This window comes from Sprattus sprattus (genome assembly GCF_963457725.1).
Source record: "Sprattus sprattus genome assembly, chromosome: 14".
Taxonomy (NCBI): domain Eukaryota; kingdom Metazoa; phylum Chordata; class Actinopteri; order Clupeiformes; family Clupeidae; genus Sprattus; species Sprattus sprattus.
Genome location: NC_137912.1, coordinates 5,898,839 through 5,918,994, shown reverse-complemented (window position 1 = coordinate 5,918,994; position 20,156 = coordinate 5,898,839). Strand labels below are relative to the sequence as shown.

Here is a 20,156-nt window from a genome sequence, read left to right as displayed (position 1 = left end):
GTGACAGTTACATACTGTCTATTCATTTAGTCGTTTTTGTCTACGGTGAATGTTACACACATACACATTTTCCTCAGTATGTGCACTTTCCCTAGGTGTTGCCAACCCATTATTTTACAAGTTGAGCTACATCATCACCGTCTAGGCCTACACCGACGTGTAATATATATTATAATATTTATACAAACAAATATTTATACATTTAAAAGCCATCAGCTTGGTGTTTAGCTGCCAGCTAAACAGGTTTGTGGTAAATTAGCAGGTGCTTCTGGTCATAGTAGTGAACAAAACACAGATGGCTATTTCTAGTTCATTCTTGATCGTATCACAACAGAAAAGACCATCGAGTCACTATGTAGTCTGGTCTACATCCTGCTCAATGCCTGGAGTATGGGCTGAACAGCGAGGAGAAAGACAGGAAGATAAAGCGAAAGGAAGAGCGAGTCAGAGTCATCTCTGGCGAAGCACAAATCAATCAAAAATGCTTTCACCAGTTGTCCGACACCAGAGCTACGACACTGAAAGTTAAAAGTTATAGCCACTCCTAAACCACGTCCAACGTATGACCCACTACCCTCTCAGCTGTCACCATCCCCAATACATCACCAGTGACAACAGGGACACAATGGTGTAGAACTCGGCACAGTGCAGTACTTAAACACACGCTTTAACGCTTCTCGGGGAGTTGGGTTTCTATGATTAACAGCCGACAGCGGCCATGTTGAACACGCCGTTCCATACGTGAGAGGTTCTGGGCTCGCTGGTCTATGTCTTCATGAATACTGTTTGGCTTTGGTAGTGGTGGTGCTGGGGGGGGGGGCAGAGCTGATAGAGTGGGGGTTTGAGACGGAGAAGAGAGAGAGAGAGAGAGAGACACTTGGTGAACGGGTGAGTGAAAGAGAGAGCGTGCCATGGCGACCTGGCAGCGTGTTGCGCCGTCTTTAATTAGAAGCAGCAGCAGGAGCAAACAAACAGGCACGCATATGGCTGCCACATTGCCTGCTCTACACACTTGGCCACATTCTTGACTTCTTGTGTGTGTGTGTGTGTGTGTGTGTGTGTGTGTGTGTGTGTGTGTGTGTGTGTAAATGTGTTTGTGCGTGCGCATGTGTGTGCCCTTCAAAACACACACACTGTTTATTGTCATCCCATTGAAGCCAGACATTTGGATTCCTCTGCACGCCCAGTTTTGGGGAGGCGGTGCTGGCCCGCTCCTTGCACCCGGTTTGAGCCTCGCTGTGACCGTTTAGCCTCCTCTGCCTTTCATGATCACACACACACACACACACACACACACACACGCTTTGACCGTTTAGCCTCCTCTGCCTTTCATGATGGCAGCACGGGCCTTTGGTGGAGGGAGGAGAGGAAAAAAAGGATAGAATAAAATAATATAAAAAAGGAGGGAGAAAAAAAAGAACTATGCGATCCAGGACAAACATGGGAATATGCGTTTAACTGTTCTGTGTGGATCGTGAAGGGAAGGAATTTGATTTTGGGAAAAGAAAAGAAAAAATAGATGATCTCTGGAATCTTTAATTGTAATGAGATCACTTCCTTCCCAGCTGTTTTAATGAAGGCATACAGGAGTGGGGTTAATGACCACAGGGACACCTTGGACTGGTAGGACTGGAGAAGATGAAAGGGGGGACGGACGGGACACATGCAATGCATTATGGGGGATGAATACGCAACCCATTCAGACCATTTAAAAAGGTGCCAAAGTACTTTCTGAGCAAACAGAAGAGAGTACCCAACATTCTGAGCAGTGAATGTTTGTTTATAAATGTCACGAGAATTCACAGCTAGAAAATAGCAGTTAAACTATGCTAGCTCTCGGGGTCATGCTTTCCTTGTCCATCATTGTTTAACGTGATATTTATGTATCTCTTTGTTTTGCCTGTTTTACAACGAATTTTTCCTCCCAAAAAATTATGAAGGGCGGTCATTCCAAAAGCATTGGTTTTCTAAAAATGGGTGGCTGGAGTATTCCCCAAGTTCAGATTTGATGCACAAGCATGGTGAGGTGGACCAATTACAGAAAAAAGGCACCCCAGACATCATTTGATGTATCAGACGTTAAGGGAGTGGACCCCAGAGAGCGAGAGAGATTTAATTTCATTAATAATTTTGGTGATGGGCGCCCTTTTTTTTTTTTGAGCACCTGCCCCCCAAAATGTCTGTGCACGTGCCTGACACACACACACTGTAGATATGCTTTGACACACACACACACACACACACACACACACACACACACAACAGGTATACACACACACCATAGATATGCTCACACACACACAAACAGTAGATAAGTTCAACCACACACACACTATGTGCAAACAGACACAGCAGATATGCTCACACACACGCACACACACACACACACACACACAGCAGATATGTTCACACACGAACACATACACACAAGCACTCACAAGAGTGTATATATTTAAAATGAAGTTTCCATCCTTGGCAAAATGGCCTCAGCCAAAAGGTCTCCACTGGTTTGGGAGCTGCGACCACAGTGTGGTGTGGGTTTCGAGTTCTGGGGCTATTCTAAACAGTGTCGACCGCAGCTGGAGTGGAGGCCGCAATCTGAACCAGATGTGGGCTGCCGCCGCAAAACACAGCCTGTGTGCGCACAGGGCCCCCGAGAGAGAGGTGGCTCTGCCACTGCCTGAGCACAAAAGCCAGGCTGTCCAAGTGACTGCCTGAGAGGAAAAGAAAGAAAATAAGAGCAATCCGAGATTTCTGACCTCCAGCAAAGAGGTACACAAATCCGGATCCAGAATCCGGATCATCCTGAAATTTTAATGGGGATGTCCCAGGACCAAGATCCACCTCTGGTGGACAGATCCGCCCAGTAGTTTCTGAGAAATCTTGTCCACAGACAGACAAACGGACAAATAAATAAATAAATAAATAAATTAACGGACCCGATCGCATAACCTCCTTGCTGGAGGTAATAAGAAGCCCCATCACCTCCCCCTCCCCCCACTCATTTTGAATGACACCGACTTCAACAAGCTAGGGGGTTGCAGGGAGAAGGAGAAGGGGGGGGGGGAAGAGGGCAGGAAACTTCAGGCCCACCAGAGCAGTTGTAACCGCTCAACTGAAGAGGGCAAAGACCGGATATGTTGGTACGCCATCCTGAGCCATCGCCATGACTGCTGGAGAGCCCAGAAAGACCCCCCTCCCCCCCACCACCACCACCCCATTCATGAGAAGCCACGTTGAGAGAGGAGGAAACGAAACGCCCTTTTCTGCTTTCTCTGAGCGCTCCAAGTGGTCCAGGAGATCTGTGAAGATTAGCTGCGGTAGGTGGCCGTCTGTGAAGGCCCCCTTGTTGAGGCGAGAGGTGGCCAACTCAACCCTGCCGAGGCATCGGCATCTGGGCCCGGGACTGAAAGAGAGAGAGCTCTAATTTTGCTCGGCGGTCCGACTGTCAGCACCTCTCAAAGTGCCGAACTTTAGGCGATCGAGTTTCCGCGGAGACGACTGGCCTTTGATGTCGGACCAGGAGGAGGGGGGGGGGGGGGGGGGGGTAGGGGGGCTCACCACCCGGGCCGTGGCGCAGGGGGAATTAAATGGTCCATATTGACAGACACACGGAGGAACTAATCGCTGCCTTATTTTGATTGGCAAGTGTCAAACTGGGGTGGAAGCAGAACCATGTTCCCCTGAAGTTCTGTTTCAAGCTGGCTATAGCTAATTCGTTTTTTCTTCTGGGCATTCAGGTCTCAAAAGAAAATATGGCTTGAAAATGTTTATTTGAGGCACCTATAAACCACTCCTCACCCCCCCTCCACCACTCTCTCACACTCACACACTCACACACTCACACACTCACACACTCACACACTCACACACTCACACAAACAATGGGACCCTACATTGGTTTTACCCCATAAACAATACTAGCTACATTACACAAGAAGCTTCAATTGTGCCAAGAAGCAAGACTACCTGCAACAAAGCGCAACTTGTTTGACACTCTGGGAAGTGGCCGGTTGAAAAACAAACTGGTTGCAGTGATTGTATCATCAATCACTGAAACGGCCTGACTTTTAAAACACAAATATGAAAATGAATACATGACTAATACATTCCTCACAAACCCACGCCTAGAAAACTAGCCCAGGATACTGAATGTGGCAACAAATGCACACACACACACACATATCGACACACCTCGCAGTGCCCCCCATACACACTGAAGCACTGCAGACAGACACACACGCCAGTAAGGCAGACAGACAGGCAGGAGAGAACCCTCTGAGCTGCTGGGCAAGGCTGGGAGTGTGTGTGTGTGTGTGTGTGTGTGTGTGTGTGGGGGGGGGGGGGGGTAGAGACAGAGAGCAAGTGAGATTGAGGCCGAGAGAGAAGGAGGAAAAGAGAAGCAGAGAGAGAGGCAGAGAGAGAGAGGATAAGAGAAGCAAAGAGAGGGAGGGAGGCAGAGAGGTAGAGAGAGAGAAAGAGAGAGAGAAAGAGAGAAAAAAAGAGGCAGAGAGAGAGAGCGAGAGAGGCAAAGAAAGAGAGGCAGAGAAAGAGAAAGAGTGAGAGAGAGAGGCAGAGAGAGGCAGAGAGAGAGGCAGAGAGAGAGAGAAAGAAAGAGAGAGAGGGGCAGAGAAAGAGAGGCAGAGAAAGAGAAAGAGAGCGCTCACAGGCTGGCAGGGAGCTGGCAGAGACGGGCCTCTGGCACAGCATGGAGTCAGCCTGCAGCGGGCCGACGTATAACCCCCCCCCCCCCCACACACACACACACACACACAAAGGGCCCCCCGCTGCCATGGGCGGCATTATCAGTCAGGATTACCATCGATGCTCACAGCACCCCAACACCCCCCTACCCCCACCCCCCACTGAGCGTCTACTAATGAGACAAGTCAATGCTGAACACAGAGCCATGTACAGACAAACACACACACACACACACACGAAGCTGTTTGACGGTCTGAAGTTGGAGAAGATTGCTGGGCTGATGCACTCTAGCCATCCTTCAGCCTTTATCTCCTTACAGCAGTGCTGCTACAGGGATTGCTCATCGCCTTACTCATGAGCACACAGAAGCACCATCTCAAGGAGATGCCATCCTGCTGGAGGGCAAGAACACAGAGGCGTACAGGGGTCTTTTTGAGAGTGTGTGTGTGTGTGTGTGTGTGTGTGTGTGTGTGTCTGTTCATGGCAAGTTGCCCTCTGGTCACCGCTCCAGGTGGTCACGGTCTTTAAAATGGGCTGGCCACCCTTGAGGCTGGAGCGTACCTGAACACATGGCTAATGCTGCCAAAAAGGGTAAACTCCAAAAGGTCTTAGTCAAGGATTACACGGATATATTTGACCTTTCCATTAATCCGTGCCACTCGACAGTTTGTACTGGTTAGCAAGTTGGAGATGTGCCTGGCAGACCTTAGTGAATGAAAATCTTCCTTTGTATGGTCCCAGACTCCTCTCTCATGCAATCAGTGTGTGTGAAGGACCCAGGTGTGGGCACACCTGTAAATACACCCATGTTACATCGGACTTGCTCAAGCGGACTACCGACCGGCGTAGTCGCCCTATCTCGATCGGAGCAGACATCCGCCTAAATAGAAGCGACTAACATTTATTTTGTTAGTTACATGAGGCAATTATAGGCGCCTTTCGAGCCATAAGCGGGTTAAACACCTCAAGAGCGGCTTATATTGACACACATAAACGCAGCCAGTGAAGAGGAAATGCCTACCTCAATCTTGTCCGTCTTGGCATCGCCCCAGTAGATCTTCTTCTCGTCGTAGTCCAGCGCCAGGCCATTGGGCCAGCCCAGGGAGGTGTTGACCATCACCACCCGGTCCGTGCCGTCCAGGGCCGCCCGCTCGATCTTTGGGATCTCGCCCCAGTCCGTCCAGTACATGTACCTACGGGAGGGAAACGCATGAATGAGTGTCGAGTCTCAGAGATAAGACAGGATTAAATGCATTGCAGGATACATTAAAGATTCCTGGGGGGGGGATGTGTTGTTAAAGGCATGGCCCTTCACTGGTATTCACAGGGTGGGAAAGGTTAAGGTGTTTTGGGTGAGCAAGCAATTCATCAAGGTCTCAGCAAGTACACACAAAAAAATGGTGTAAAAAAAAAAAGATTAAAAAAAAAGGGGTCAAAAAGTTGACAAACTTCAGCTGTATCAGTCAATTCTGACTGACTGTTCTGACTGGTGTTTTGGGTGAGCAAGCAATTCATCAAGGTCTCAGCAAGTACACAAAAAAAGGGGGGTCAAAAAGCTGCCAAACTTCAATTGTGACTTTCTTTTCAAGTAAAGTTAAGGCGACCTCTGGATCTCTCAGAGACAAGTGGGCCTTCTCCACCTCCTTTCCCACATGCTCTGCACGGTTACTCATCAGTGAATCATCGCCGCTGAGTGGCAGGCCATCTGCCCACAAGAGGAAATACCTTAAATAAATATAAAAGAAATGAAAAAAAAAAACATACCGGGGGGCATGCTGCGACAACTGGCAAAGAACAACGAGCTTCAGCCCTTACTAATCTGCACTTGCCCAACAGAGCGGGCGGAAGATGCGCCCTGCATGACGAGGTGATGTCATCGCACGGCTTATGCCACAAAGCAAAACCCCAACGCGCGCTGTGGTTTGGCGAGGCGCAGATGTGAATCCGGCTGTGATGTCAGTGCGAGTGTCAGTGCAGTAGACAGGTGATGCTGACGGTGCATCCCAAAACTGTGTGCTCAACTTCTGTGCCCCCCGTCCCCCCCCCAAACAAACTCCGTCCCCACCCCCGCCACTCTACTCTATACTCTACCCAGGGCAGATAGCCAGGTTGGGCCCCTTACAGGGACACCCGCTTATTACGTTCATCGTTGTTCACACACACGCACCCATGGATCGACACACACGCACCCATGGATCGACACACACGCACACACACACACACACACACACACACACACACACACACACACACACACACACACACACACACACAGCACGACCGCTTTGGCAGGGAGGTCCCAGTGTAGATGCGGTGACCTCACTTCCTATATAAACAGCCTCTGAGGCACGCGAAAGCTGTGGCTTGACTCACAGCTTCCCTTCCCTGTTCCCCTCCCCCCCCCCCCCCCCCCCCCCCCCATCCTGGCTCTCTGCCTCCTCCGCCGAGCGTGAAGCGCCACAAAGAAACCAACAACATGCACGCACACACACACATGCGCGCACACACACACACACACACATGCGCGCGCACACACACACACACACGCGCGCGCACACACACACACACACACCACAAAGAAACCAGGCACATTAGCGCGCACGCACACGCGCACACGCACACACACACCACAAAGAAACCAAGCACATTAGCACAGATGCTGCAGTGAGCCTTATCCTACATCAACCAAGTGTTCCAGATCTACATCGACCAAGTGGTCCAGTACAGATCTACATCGACCAAGTGGTCCAGTACAGATCTACATCGACCAAGTGGTCCAGTACAGATCTACATCACCAAAGTGGTCCAGTACAGATCTACGTCAACCAAGAGGTCCAGTACAGATCTACATCAACCAAGTGGTCCAGTACAGATCTACATCACCAAAGTGGTCCAGTACAGATCTACATTGACCAAGTGGTCTAGTATGTAGGTTTGCAGGTGTCTCACATCCACTAATGCAGGACTTATGATGTACACAGTCTAAATATTTTGAACCAATACAATCCCTGTACAACAAAGAACTGTCTGTACACAGCTATATTCATAAACCAGGAAAACTATTTCAAGATACATTAGAGCAATAGTTTTGCAGATTTGTCTTCACTCATAGTGCTCCGCGCTATTGTAGCTTTTTTGGGGGGGGGGGAGGGAAAGGACGGGAACTAGATCTGAATGCTTACCCTGCCACTGGATCCAACACAATGGCTCTCGGCTCGTCCAGGTCTTCGGAGATCAGAATCTTGCGCATGGTGCCGTTCAGTCTGGTCACCTCGATCCGGTCGGTACCGGTGTCGGTCCAGTAGAGGTTGCGGGCGACCCAGTCCACGGCGATGCCGTCCGGGTGGCTCACCTGCGAGGTGACCACCAGCTGGGCGTCGCTGCCGTCCAGGTAGGAGCGGCGGATGGCGCGCACCTCGTCGTCGGTCCAGTACACGTAGCCCTCGATGGGGTCGTAGTCGATGGCGATGGCGTGCCGGATGTCTTCCGCGGGCATGATGATGTCGGTGAAGTCGGGCGTGTCCAAGGAGATTTGCCGCAGGTCGGTGCGTCGTGCCAGGAGGAGGAGCTGAGTGGCACCTACGAGGGCGAGGAGAGGAGAGGGTGAGAAACTGGCTGGATGAAGAATTCGGGAGTCTTGGCCAAATCTGGGCAGGTATTTTGAAACACCTGTTTGACTAGATTATGAGTTGATGAAAAGATTGATTACACTTTCGGGGCAACTGAAGCATTTAAGTGTTTGTATCTGTTCATAAGAAATAATATTTTAACTTTTTGAAACACCTGTTTGACTAGATTATGGGCTGATGAAAAGATTGATTACACTACGCAACTGAAGCATTTAAGCGTTTGTATCTGTTCATAAGAAATAATATTTGAATGTATCGACCTACATTCCTCCACATTTTTACACAATCAATACCATGATTAAAAGTTGCAAATGGAAGTATGCAGATGTCAGCAGTTAAGCTGCCCCAGATCTTTTTTTTTTTTCACGCAAACTGTCTGTGCTTAGGGATATCAACCACACAACAGAACTGACCTCTATTCAACCTTTTGCTTCCCAAATCATTGTTATGTTGTGTTTTCTTTGTTGGGGGTTAGCGGGAAACTGTCCCAGAAAGAAAGGGCCTCAATATTAGAGAAAAAAAAAAATGAAACTGATTTCTTAACAACTAAATCAGAACAGAAACACCTGTGTCACGTAAACATAACCTCTAGAAAGAAAGTAGGAATATCCTATCAACACAGCTTAGAGATTGTTTGGTGCCAAAGTTTACTTCAGAGAACTAGCCCAAAGCAAGCCAATGAAGAGAAACAGTGTCAGAAAAAGGAAAACTGTAACTTTATAGTAGGTGTGGACACCAAAGGACGGGTATCGGATTGCACAAAGCAATCAGGGTAATGGAATGAGGGTAAGGATTGTCTACTATAGCCAGTCAAACAGTTCAGTCTTCTATTCCCAAACCCCTCAAAACACAGTGCCTCCTTCGCCCCAACTCCGATGTAGCAAAGAGGTTTTGGAAGAGAAAAAGAAACTCATTTGTCTGCCCTTGTTCCTATGAACGGATGGTCCTGCCCCCTCATACCGCCCCAAAAAAACCCTCAATTGTGAAAAGATCAATCAGAGGCTTTGCTTTGAACAGTCAAGCATGGCCGTAAGCTTCCCCTCCTCTCTCATCCCTCGTTCCCTCCATCTCTCCTCCTCCTCCTCCTCCTCTTTCTTCCCCCCCTATTCAGGAGATGTGCATTCCCCTATAGGCCTCCATCTAGTTAAGACTTCCCAGCCAAACAAACGCGACTGGTTCCCCCTCACCCCTTCTCAGCCGGTGGCCTCCCCAACACATCTGAGGGCCCTTGAAGAGGAACTTGTTTCGCTTGGGGTTTGGAAGGTTTTTTTTTGAGGGGTGTCTGTCTGTGCACAGTAATGGGGGTGTCTGCGCTGTTCAAGAGACATGGAACAACTTTGTACGTGTCATTTTCATACGCCAACAATCCCTTTGTGAAAAAACCACAACAAATATTCCATAGGATAGGACAACGTTACTAAAACTGGAATACAAGTAAGTTGCGTGCTGTTTTTTTTTTTATTCTATAAATCAAGATTGACACATGTGAAAAGGTAGTTCTTAAGGATACGTATTTAAGAAACGCCTGAACAAACACAGCATGGCGTACCCTTGCGGTGGCCCCTTGATGCTGGTGACCCACACATTCACCCATTCTAGGGTGCAGGGAGGTCACGGGGGCGTGGCTAGCCATGGCTAGGAGTAACATTAGACACCGGGTTTGACAAATTGGTCTTCTGCTGAAAGACTTATTTGGTATTATCGGACGGACTTATATGGGCATGGGGGGAAGTAGAGGTAGAAGTCACGGTAGGAGGAAGGCTGGCATGAGGGCTATGGAAGGAGCAGGGGCAGAAAAATGGCACGGTGTCCGACTAAAGAGGGATGGAGGAGGTAAGAGAACCCTCCTCAAAATCACCCGTACACGGTTTTTACCCTGGGGGCACACCTTGGCCGAAACCCCTGGTGGCACAGAGCATGCCGATGGGGGAGGCCAGGCCGGTGGAACCCCCCCGCCCCCCGCCACCACCCCTACCAGCAAGCCATGGGAGATGGTGAAAAGCCGGGGAGTGAATGAGGGCATTGTCCATAGGGGGAGCATGTGATCCCCTCTCCCCAACAAAAGACTCCCTGCCCTCCTCTCTCCCTCGGCAATCTGTTGACTGGGGGAAATGAAGCAGAAAAATATAAATAAAGAGAGCGGGCAGAATGGGGAGGAGGGGTGGGGGGGGGGGGTGGAGAGTGGGGGGGGGTCAGTCTAGAGGGAGGGAGTGAGAGAGCAAGAGCACAAGAGGGGGAGAGAGAGAGAAAGCCATAGAGAGCTGGAGCGAGCGAGAGAGCGAGAGTGGAGGAGTGAGAGAGAGGGAGGGAGGGCGAGCGTAAGTGAGAGAGAACAAGGCAATGGGGAGGGGGGAAGGCGGGGGGGGAAAGGGGAGGGGGGTGATGGAATAGTCTAGGCTATGAATCACACAGCTATCTCAATGAGAGGAGTTTCCATGGCAACCACAGGTCAGTCCACAGCACCTTCAGCTGTTCACGTCGGCTGAACGCACAGAGGCGGGGGGCTGAGGGGGTAGAGAACGACAGAGACACAGACAGCTAGAGAGGGAGTGAGAAAGACAAAAAGTAGGGGGGAGAGAAGGGGAAAGAACTAGAAAAACAGCAAGAGCGCGCGAGAGAGAGAGAGAGAGAGAGAGAAAGAAAGAAAGAGTAAGAGAAAGAGAGAGTGAAAGTGGAGACTCAGCCTCTTTTTGGAGTACAGTATTCCTCCTTGCCTGTGTTTCTAATTCAACAGAACAGAGCGCTCTCCTTTGAACTCGGTCCAAAAACAAACTGCGCTGTACAAAAGCCCGTGTAGACATTTGCATATACAAACTTAGGGAATTCAAACCATTTCTCAAAGGGCCATTTAAGATCCTACAACAGTTTAAGTTAGGTTAACCAAATGACTGCTCAACCCTCTACCTTCTATAGCTACAGCGTTTGAAGGGGGACCAACACGATTCAGCACGTCAACAATTTTGCCAAACTGGTCACTGACGAGTGTGTTCCAACCATCGCAAAACAAACTAAAGTCAACAAAATATAGTAAAGGCATTTCTGAAACTTATCTGAGACAAAATGGTGTGTATACTTGATTAGGAAGTGGATAAACCCCAATCAAACCACAGCAAATCATCACCACAAATACGTGATAGTTTTTAGGCTGAAGTTGTGCATTTCATTTTGAAAAAAGGAAGGACGAGGCCAACTTCTAAATAAATGTGATTGTGAGCACTCTTTTTCCACTGAGGCATTTTTGGACAGGCCTATCGCTCCCCTCATCCTCGGTTCTCCGAGCGGGATTTGGACAACAGCGCACCACGCTTTCAAATCCACACTTCCTCAGCAGCTTAAAACAGAAGAACCCGTGAGCTTTAAATGGAGAGAGCGTGGAACCTCAACTAATCTTAAACAGCAAAGAAAAATAAAAAAAGCAAACAAATTTGTGATTGGAAACACTGAATAATACAACAGAGGCAAGGAGAAAGAGAAACAGACAGAAAAAAAAGAAATAACTGTTATTGTTCTGAGGGTAGTGCGGTTAGCTGTGGGATTATTATTGGACCCTGGAGAAAGTGTTTTGTGATCAAAATAACTATGGCTCTCTGATAGCCAGCGTTCTGCTCACATCAGTTAGGCTAGCGCACCACAAAAGCCTCAAACCCCTGGGTTACCCTGGCCAAGGGAGGCATTTGAGGCTGATAAGCTTATTCAACAGGGTTGGGTGAGTGTCAGAACGCTTGAGGCGGGGCAGTATGATTGGCCCGGACTGTACAACTGTACTTATTTCAGTTGAATACAAAACTGCAAAAAATAAAAAAGTCTGTGAATCATTTATACAGTAATTTAAGACATGCTATGTATTTTTGGTGAGGAGAAACATCTAGAGTGGTTTCCTGGAAGACCATCAAGCCTTGTTTGAACCACACTCCACTTTAAAATAGATGTGTTCTCCATCCAAAACCCCAGTTCAACCCACCCAGAAATCACCCTTCCTGCAACTGCAAACGGGTCACATGTGCTCCATGCAAAGTCTGGCGGGGTGGGGGTGGGGGTGGGGGGGGGGGGGGGGGACCTTACCGTCTCGGCACGTCTTGTTGTTGCCCAGCAGCTGGACTCCGGTGGGACAGGCACACTTGTAGAAGGGCTCGTTGGGCGAGAGAAGACACAGGTGGGAGCAACCTCCATTCTTTACCGAGCAGTGGGTTGGCACAACTGAAAAACACACACACACACACACACACACAAAGAGTTATTCCATTACTTCCGACAACCGACAAGTTGGACACAACCAAAACCAAATTATGTTTAAAACCCACACAAGAGCCATTCTGACGACAACCTTTTCCTCCCCTCTGCCAGTATGAATTCCATGTGGAAAAAGCATGAAATGGTACAAGGCAAAGCACACAAGACGATTCGCCACAGGTCTGATTGAAAAAGTCTGGGATGTCACAGATTTCACTTCATCTTAACTCAAATAGTGTGTGACTGTCACTGCCAGTCGCCTGATTTGTCAGTGAGAGGCTGGAGGGTGTGTGTGTGTGTGTGTGTGTGTGTGTGTGTGTGTGTGTGTGTGTGGGGGGGGGGGGGGTTCAAAGCATCATAAGCACCAAAACCTCACTGCCACCCAAGGGACACTGTGACAGACAGACAAGAAGACAGAATCAGAAACAAGAGGAGCCAGTAGAAGAGACAGGGAGTTGGTAAGAGAAACGCACAGAGAGGATTTTAACAGAGAGAAAGAGAGAGAAAGAGAGAGAGAGAGAGAGAGTGTTTGAGTGTGCGTGTGGGGGTACAGTGTGAGTGTGTGTGTGTGTATGAGTGAGAGAAAGAGAGAGAGAGAGAGAGAGAGTGTTTGAGTGTGCGTACAGTGTGAGTTTGTTTGTGTGTATGAGTGAGAGAAAGAGAAAGAGAGAGAGAGAGAGAGAGAGAGTGTTTGAGTGTGCGTACAGTGTGAGTTTGTGTGTGTGTATGAGTGAGAGAAAGAGAGAGAGAGAGAGAGTGTTTGAGTGTGCGTACAGTGTGAGTTTGTGTGTGTGTATGAGTGAGAGAAAGAGAGAGAGAGAGAGAGAGAGAGAGAGAGTGTTTGAGTGTGCGTACAGTGTGAGTTTGTGTGTGTGTATGAGTGAGAGAAAGAGAGAGAGAGAGAGAGAGAGAGAGAAAAACCAGGAGGGACAGAAAGAAGGAGCGAAAGAGAGAAATTCAGGCATGATTAGAGTGAGAGAGAGCAAACGAGAGGGCAAAATAACAAGACAGCAGCGAGGGAGGGAGTGAGGGAGGGAGTCAGTGAGGGAGGAAGAGGTGGAGAAAGGTGTGCTACAGGAGAGGCTGTGACCCAATCCCAGGCTTTTCTCCCAGCCATGAGAAATTCTCCACATTCAGACAAGAGGACAGCCGAACAGGGAGCTCCATTGTGCTGGTGCTGCACGGGGAGGTCAAAAGGCGGCCGCACCACCACCATCATCATCATCATCATCATTTCCAGAGGGTTCTACTACAACACATTCCATGTGCAAAGCTGGGCTTAGTTTTCTTTTTTAACTTCAAACAATGCCAGGCAGGGACCGAAAAAAGGATAAATAATCAATTCATGAATAAATCAATATCCTAAGGAGTTCAATACTGTATGTAGTCATTGATGCATACAGTCATTGCTGCCTACTGGTCTGGCTTTCCACCAGGAGCAAAAAAAGGAAAAAAAAAAAAAAAAGTCCACTGTGAACGTGCAGAGTGGATGATCAACTGTTATCAGCGACGAGTTAGAAAAACCAGATTTGCTATTTTACCCTCTAAAGTTGGTGTAAGTCAGCTCGCTTGGGAGTTATTGCCACAATCTGCCTGGCCTTCACTTCTGAGAGAAAGCTAAATAAATATGGAGGCACATTCAGCTAGTTGTTTTGGTTGGAGTGGAATGTAGGAGTGCTTGGCTGTGCTTAGCACATACGAGCAGCAACAAAAATAAAGAAAAGCTAAACCAAATAAAAACAAAACGCTGTGTGCATATTTTTACAATGTCTCCTGTATTGTGTGTTGCCTGTCCTTCATTTATGACAAAGTGACTTAGCAGTCCAACAAATGGAACGATAAGCATCATTTGCACATTAGCAAAAACATTAGCAAAAGCTTGGAGGCTGATGTATCCTACACTGTACATAGCTGAATTGTATTGTTTGTTTGTGTTGTTTCATATTGTCTGTATATATTGTTAGTAATTATTGTAAATATGAGAGAGCTGCAAGATACCAGAATTTCCCCACGGGGTTAATAAAGAATCTATCTATCTATCCATCCATCCATCCATCCATCCATCTATCTATCTTGAAGGTGGCAAAGGTATGAATCCCAGGCCATACCTGTTGGTTGTCTCTTTGCGCTGAAGACGTGGATGTCCATGGGGGAGAAGATGTTGGAGTGGATCTCCCGGCGGTCGTCTCCTGTTTGTTTGTTACAGGAGTGCACCGAGTGCGTCGTCCAGTCGGTCCAGAAGAGCGTGCGCTCGTACAGCGTCAGCGCAAAGGGGTGCGGCAGCTCACCTCCAACAACAACCTCCCTACACAACAAACAAACAAACAAACAAACAAACAAACAAAAACAGAATATAATTTAAAATAGCATTTTATTGAAGTCTACTTTCCTTATACAGCTCCATTGATTAACATTGTCTCAGAGTGCTTTACAGTGCCCAAGGCCTAAAAAAAGCAAGGAGGTAATTATCAAATGACAAACACAGAACCAGCAGCCAGCACCACCCAAGTGAGTGAACATATACTTCATATACTTCTCAGTAACAAAGCCCTGTGGTTTCACTCACAAAGACCGTTTTTCATTCAGCAACGAAATCACAAAACTGAGATTTCAACAGGGAGCATGTATTGTTCTTTTAAAAGGCACTCAGTGGAGAGCAGCTGCATAAGTATTGTTCTACAATGACGACGATCCTGAAAAGCACACTGATATTTTAACATAAGTTATGTTTTAAAGGGCCCTTAACAGAGCAGTGCAGATCACAGTAGAAGCAAACAACCGCAAAACAAGATTTCTAAAACGGATTGTTCCAATCCTTGATTGTGATTGGCTAAAAGCCGTTGTAAAATCCAGCATTACCTTACAATTTGACCTCATAACATTCTATGATAACATTCCATATTACTGCGCAGCGAATGGCAAGGCAAATTTGCCATCTGGCTGTTGCGTTATTTCAAGGGTTGCATGGCAACGATTTATTTAGGAACTATACTTTGTAATGGCGGAAGAATGACGGTTTATCATTAAACTGTTGTTTCTTAAATTGAATTGTTTTTATTTAATGAAAACATATCAAATATTTGTAGTAACAGTTTTAGAAAAGCAATAAGCCCCGCGAGTCCGTGGTTTGCGCTGATTTTAGAACAGGTAAGGGGAGTTGTAAGGCACGACGCGGAGCCTCTTGGGGCTTATTGCTTAAATAAAATGAAGTCGCGCTTAGTGTTTATGCTTTTCCCCTGCTCTTACCTCAAGGTGCCATCAAGGTTGGTCCGGTGGATGAAGTTGAACTTGGCGTCGGCCCAGTAGAGCTTCTTCTCGTCGTAGTCGAGGGTCAGTCCGTTGGGCCAGTAGATGTCGCTGTCGATGATCATCTGTCGACTCGTGCCGTCCATCCCAGCCCGCTCGATCTTCGGGATCTCCCCCCAGTCCGTCCAGTACATGTACCTGAAGAAGACAGACAAGGAACTAAATGTCTGCCATCTTACAATATCACATTAGGCCCCATTTAAGTGGACTATGCACTTAAAACTAAAGGCCGGCCCATGCTTCTGCAGCGGTGGCTTTGGCTTCACACACTGTTTGTGTAAATTTACTCGTATCAATTCATGGTTTCTAAAGGGTTGCCCGTGTTGCAAAGCAATTCACCTCCAGAACAATAGGTGGAGCAAAGTTTAATTCACATTCATGTTTTTGTATATGAGCCTGTCATTTGCTAAGACACATACATTCAGACTGCTATGGAGGTATGCTTTCCCTTAAGTGTTAGAGAACTGTGTCTTAAAGTGCACAGATCGGCCTGTTTCTTTTAAAGGGACCTGCTTGAGTTAACTACCCAGCAGGAAGAGCAATGAAAGCAAGTGAGGGTGTCCCACGGCAAACATCCCGCTGCCTGTTTGTCAGTGCGTGGGGTAATCCCAACAGAGGAAGAGGCCCTCTTCCACACACACACACAAACACACACACACACACACACACACACACACACACACACACACACACACACACACACACACACACACACACACACACACACACACACACACACACACACACACACACACGAGGAAGAGGCCCTCTTCAAAACAGCCGGCCACGGGGGCCTGCAGGGGAACCGTGCACTTTGACCTTTCACACCAAAGGCTTGCCGCTGCGGCGTCATGCATCGCAATGCCCCCCCCCCTCCCCCGTCAGATCCTGACTTAACAACAGCGGGAGAGAGCAGGAAACAAGGTCCATATGGAGACACAGCACACATACAATACACAGGCTGAGACAGAAGAGAGATGTCTACCCAGGAGAGGCACAACAGACTTATATTTTTGACGATCTGATATGGGCTCGGTACTTCAGACTCGAGGGTACAGACAGAGAAACAGACAGACAGACAGACACACACACACACACACACACACAGGCATTTCACCCCAGACGGCTAGAACGTCACTGACGGGACTCAAACTGTCGAGAGCAAACACTCTGTTGCCACGCAACAAGTCCCGCACAAAAACAAAAAACACAAAAGGGGTGAATATTTTATGGAAACAATATTTTCACTCAAATTCACATAAAACAACTGACTGTTGGTGTCACACTACATTGGAAACACAGAAACATCTTTCACCCCTAATTTACACCAATAAAAACCACCGTAGAACTCCAGCAACAACTGACACCAAAATGTTCAAAGGGTTCCCACCTCAAATTCCCCACCGATGGCCATCTGCAATACATATTTAAACTCCCTTCTGCCCAGTCCAGTGCAGTCCATTTAGCCTGGCTTAAGCACACAACACATTGGAGCTCTGGGGCAGTAAAGCAGTGACTGGGGAGAGGTTTCACAGCAAACTTGTTACCCTCTTGGGGTAGGCCTAATGAGCCCCCTCTGGAGCAAGGGTTTTGGGGCGGGGGGACGAATGAGAGATGGGGAGGAGGGGGGAGAGGGGGTAGTTGGGGAGATGGGGGCAGAGAATGTGGAAAACTTACAGGAAGTGTTAGATGACTGTTCTGCGGACACAAGCGGCCACAGAGGAAAGCAGGACTATGTGAAGACGGAGGATATATAGTGTGTGTGTGTGTGTTTGAGAGGGGGGGGGGGGGGGGGTACATTTACACATCCCCCTCCTTGTGTTTTCCTGCATTCTGGCACAAAGGGCTCGGTCATGGCCATGCGGGGGAGGGGTGGACGGGCGGCTGGGTTTAAGGGGAGGGGAGACCGCTGTGCTAACAGCACTTTTGTTTTCTCATATTGCCCACTGACAGCCCTCACAGCTGGACTGTGATCCTTTACCACATCCTCCCCACCCCACACCCCCACACCCCACACACACCCCAAATCCTCCAGCACCACAGTCCGCAGCCTCCATGCCGCTTGTTCTGAAGTTGTTTCTCAATCCACCTCCAGGGGATGCGTGTACTACAACATGTTCATCCATGTTCCACCACATCTGATCACACACACATCTGGTCACAAGCCTTGGTGACAAGACAGGTAACAGACGTGCAGTCCAAGGGTGCCCCCAGAAACAGGAGGGAGAACAAGACACTGGAGGGGTGCAGACGACTGAACCAGGACCGTCAGAAGCTCATGACTACACACACTACTGAAGGGCCAGTTGGTTACAAAACAAAGACAAACCACGAGTCATCTGAAAGCCAGACAAACAACCGTGAAGAGAACAACAGCTTGTACTTGAAGAAACAAGAGGGCAACAACAGCAGTGCTCGAGTGTTTTGAAGACTTTCCCAATCACAGTAATATACGGACATTTTACATACACACACACGAACACACACACACACACACACACACACACACACACACATACATTTGAGAGCAACTTTCTAAAAAAGTAGTAGTCCTTTTTTTTTTGGAAGGTGGTCCCAATCCCAGCAGCTCTATAGCAAACCTTTATTCAAACTCTCAAAACCTAACAATACATCCAACACTATCTCTTCATCCTGCCCCTCTCCCTTCACCCCTTCTTTACACTCAGAAGGAGCGGGGAGGGGTTAGTGTTTCTCCATCCTCTCTTCCACCGTGCCCGTCTCAGCCTCCCTATCCATCACTCCAGCCTGGCCTCAGCACACTGCTGTGGGGATAGAGGGGGAGAGGGCCCACGCCATAGAGCGGGAGAGGGCCCTGGCCTCAGCACACTGCTGTGGAGATAGAGCAGGACGGAGCCCACGCCCCAGAGCGGGAGAGGGGGCCTACGCCATAGAGCAGGAGAGGGCCCACGCCCAAAGAGCAGGAGAGGGCCCACGCCACAGAGCGGGAGAGGGCCCACGCCATAGAGCGGGAGAGGGCCCACGCCAAGGAGCGGGAGAGGGCCCACGCCAAGGAGCGGGAGAGGGCCCACGCCAAGGAGCGGGAGAGGGCCCACGCCAAGGAGCGGGAGAGGGCCCACGCCATAGAGCGGGTGAGGGCCCACGCCATTGAGTGGGAGAGGGCCCACGCCATAGAGCGGGAGAGGGCCCACGCCATAGAGGGGGAGAGGGCCAAGGCCACAGAGCGGGAGAGGGCCCACGCCATAGAGCAGGAGAGAGTCCACGCCATAGAGCGGGAGAGGGCCCACGCCAAGGAGCGGGACAGAGCCCTTGCCTCAGCACACTGCAGTGGGGATACAGAGGAGAGGGCCAACGCAGGGGGCACCCTTAATATGAGCAACACCACAGCTATGGGTGGGCAATATGGACTCTAATCTTTATCAAGGTATTTTCAACTGTAGGGATTAAATTAGTATGAAATCGTGGTGTGTTATTATCTAAGGGTTATACACTTAGTACTATTTTATCTTTCCAGTATAGATCTTTCCACTTTCAAAGAATAAGAAGATGAAGAAAGATTAAGGTATCAAAATAATATTTTCATTATAGCAGCAATACGGAGTTCTGTTCCAAAACTAGTAAGCCAACTACCTAAAAGGCATGCAAAAACTTGCAAACACTACCAACAGCCCAGCTGATTGGGAGAATGCTTTATATCATGCATTTACAATAGATCCCAGTATTGACAGTACTGCAAAATTCTTGCGGTGGCATGACGCAATACTGTAGACAATCATCATACCGCCCACCCCCATCACCAGCATGAACTACGCCTACCAAAAGAGGCTATACCGACAGCCTATTTTTTTTTCTAAATGGCACACAATGCCATAGAACTATATTTAGACTAGTATTATTCAGACCAGAACCAGCTTAAGAAACAACACTGCTGTTTCTGTAATACAGCAGACAGGAATGCTCAATGTTTCTGAGGCTATTACCTATTTCAGGTATAACAACTTACTGGACGACTTATTAGAGAGTTATTAACAATAAAAAAAGTGCGCTCCTTTTCACTGTTTATGTGCTCGTTCCAAAGATGAAGGCATGAAGTTTCCATTTCCCCTGACCTCCAATGAAAAGCGGGTGAGGTGTCACAACATGAGGTTATGGATCTAACTTCAGTTCCCTGAGGGCCAGGAACAGAGCGTAACAAGGACTAACAAAGGGAACCGAGAGAGCTGCAAATATTACATCATCTCCTGGAGTCAGAGTTTACACAGGATTTGAATTCTCATGTAAACCAGTCAGCCGGTTTTTTTTTCTGGT

The 20,156-nt window shown here is 48.3% G+C and overlaps 1 protein-coding gene across 1 annotated transcript in view; it reads right to left on the bottom strand.

Moving 5' to 3' along the window:
- lrp6 (low density lipoprotein receptor-related protein 6) overlaps nt 1-20,156 on the bottom strand; it is a gene marked incomplete at its 5' end in the record, with an annotated part of 65,207 nt that overhangs the window by 27,056 nt on the left and 17,995 nt on the right. Inside the window, 5 exon segments of the mRNA XM_080851475.1 lie at nt 5,726-5,897; nt 7,887-8,283; nt 12,396-12,530; nt 14,672-14,868; nt 15,810-16,007. Coding sequence (XP_080707601.1) covers nt 5,726-5,897; nt 7,887-8,283; nt 12,396-12,530; nt 14,672-14,868; nt 15,810-16,007 — 1,099 coding nt within the window.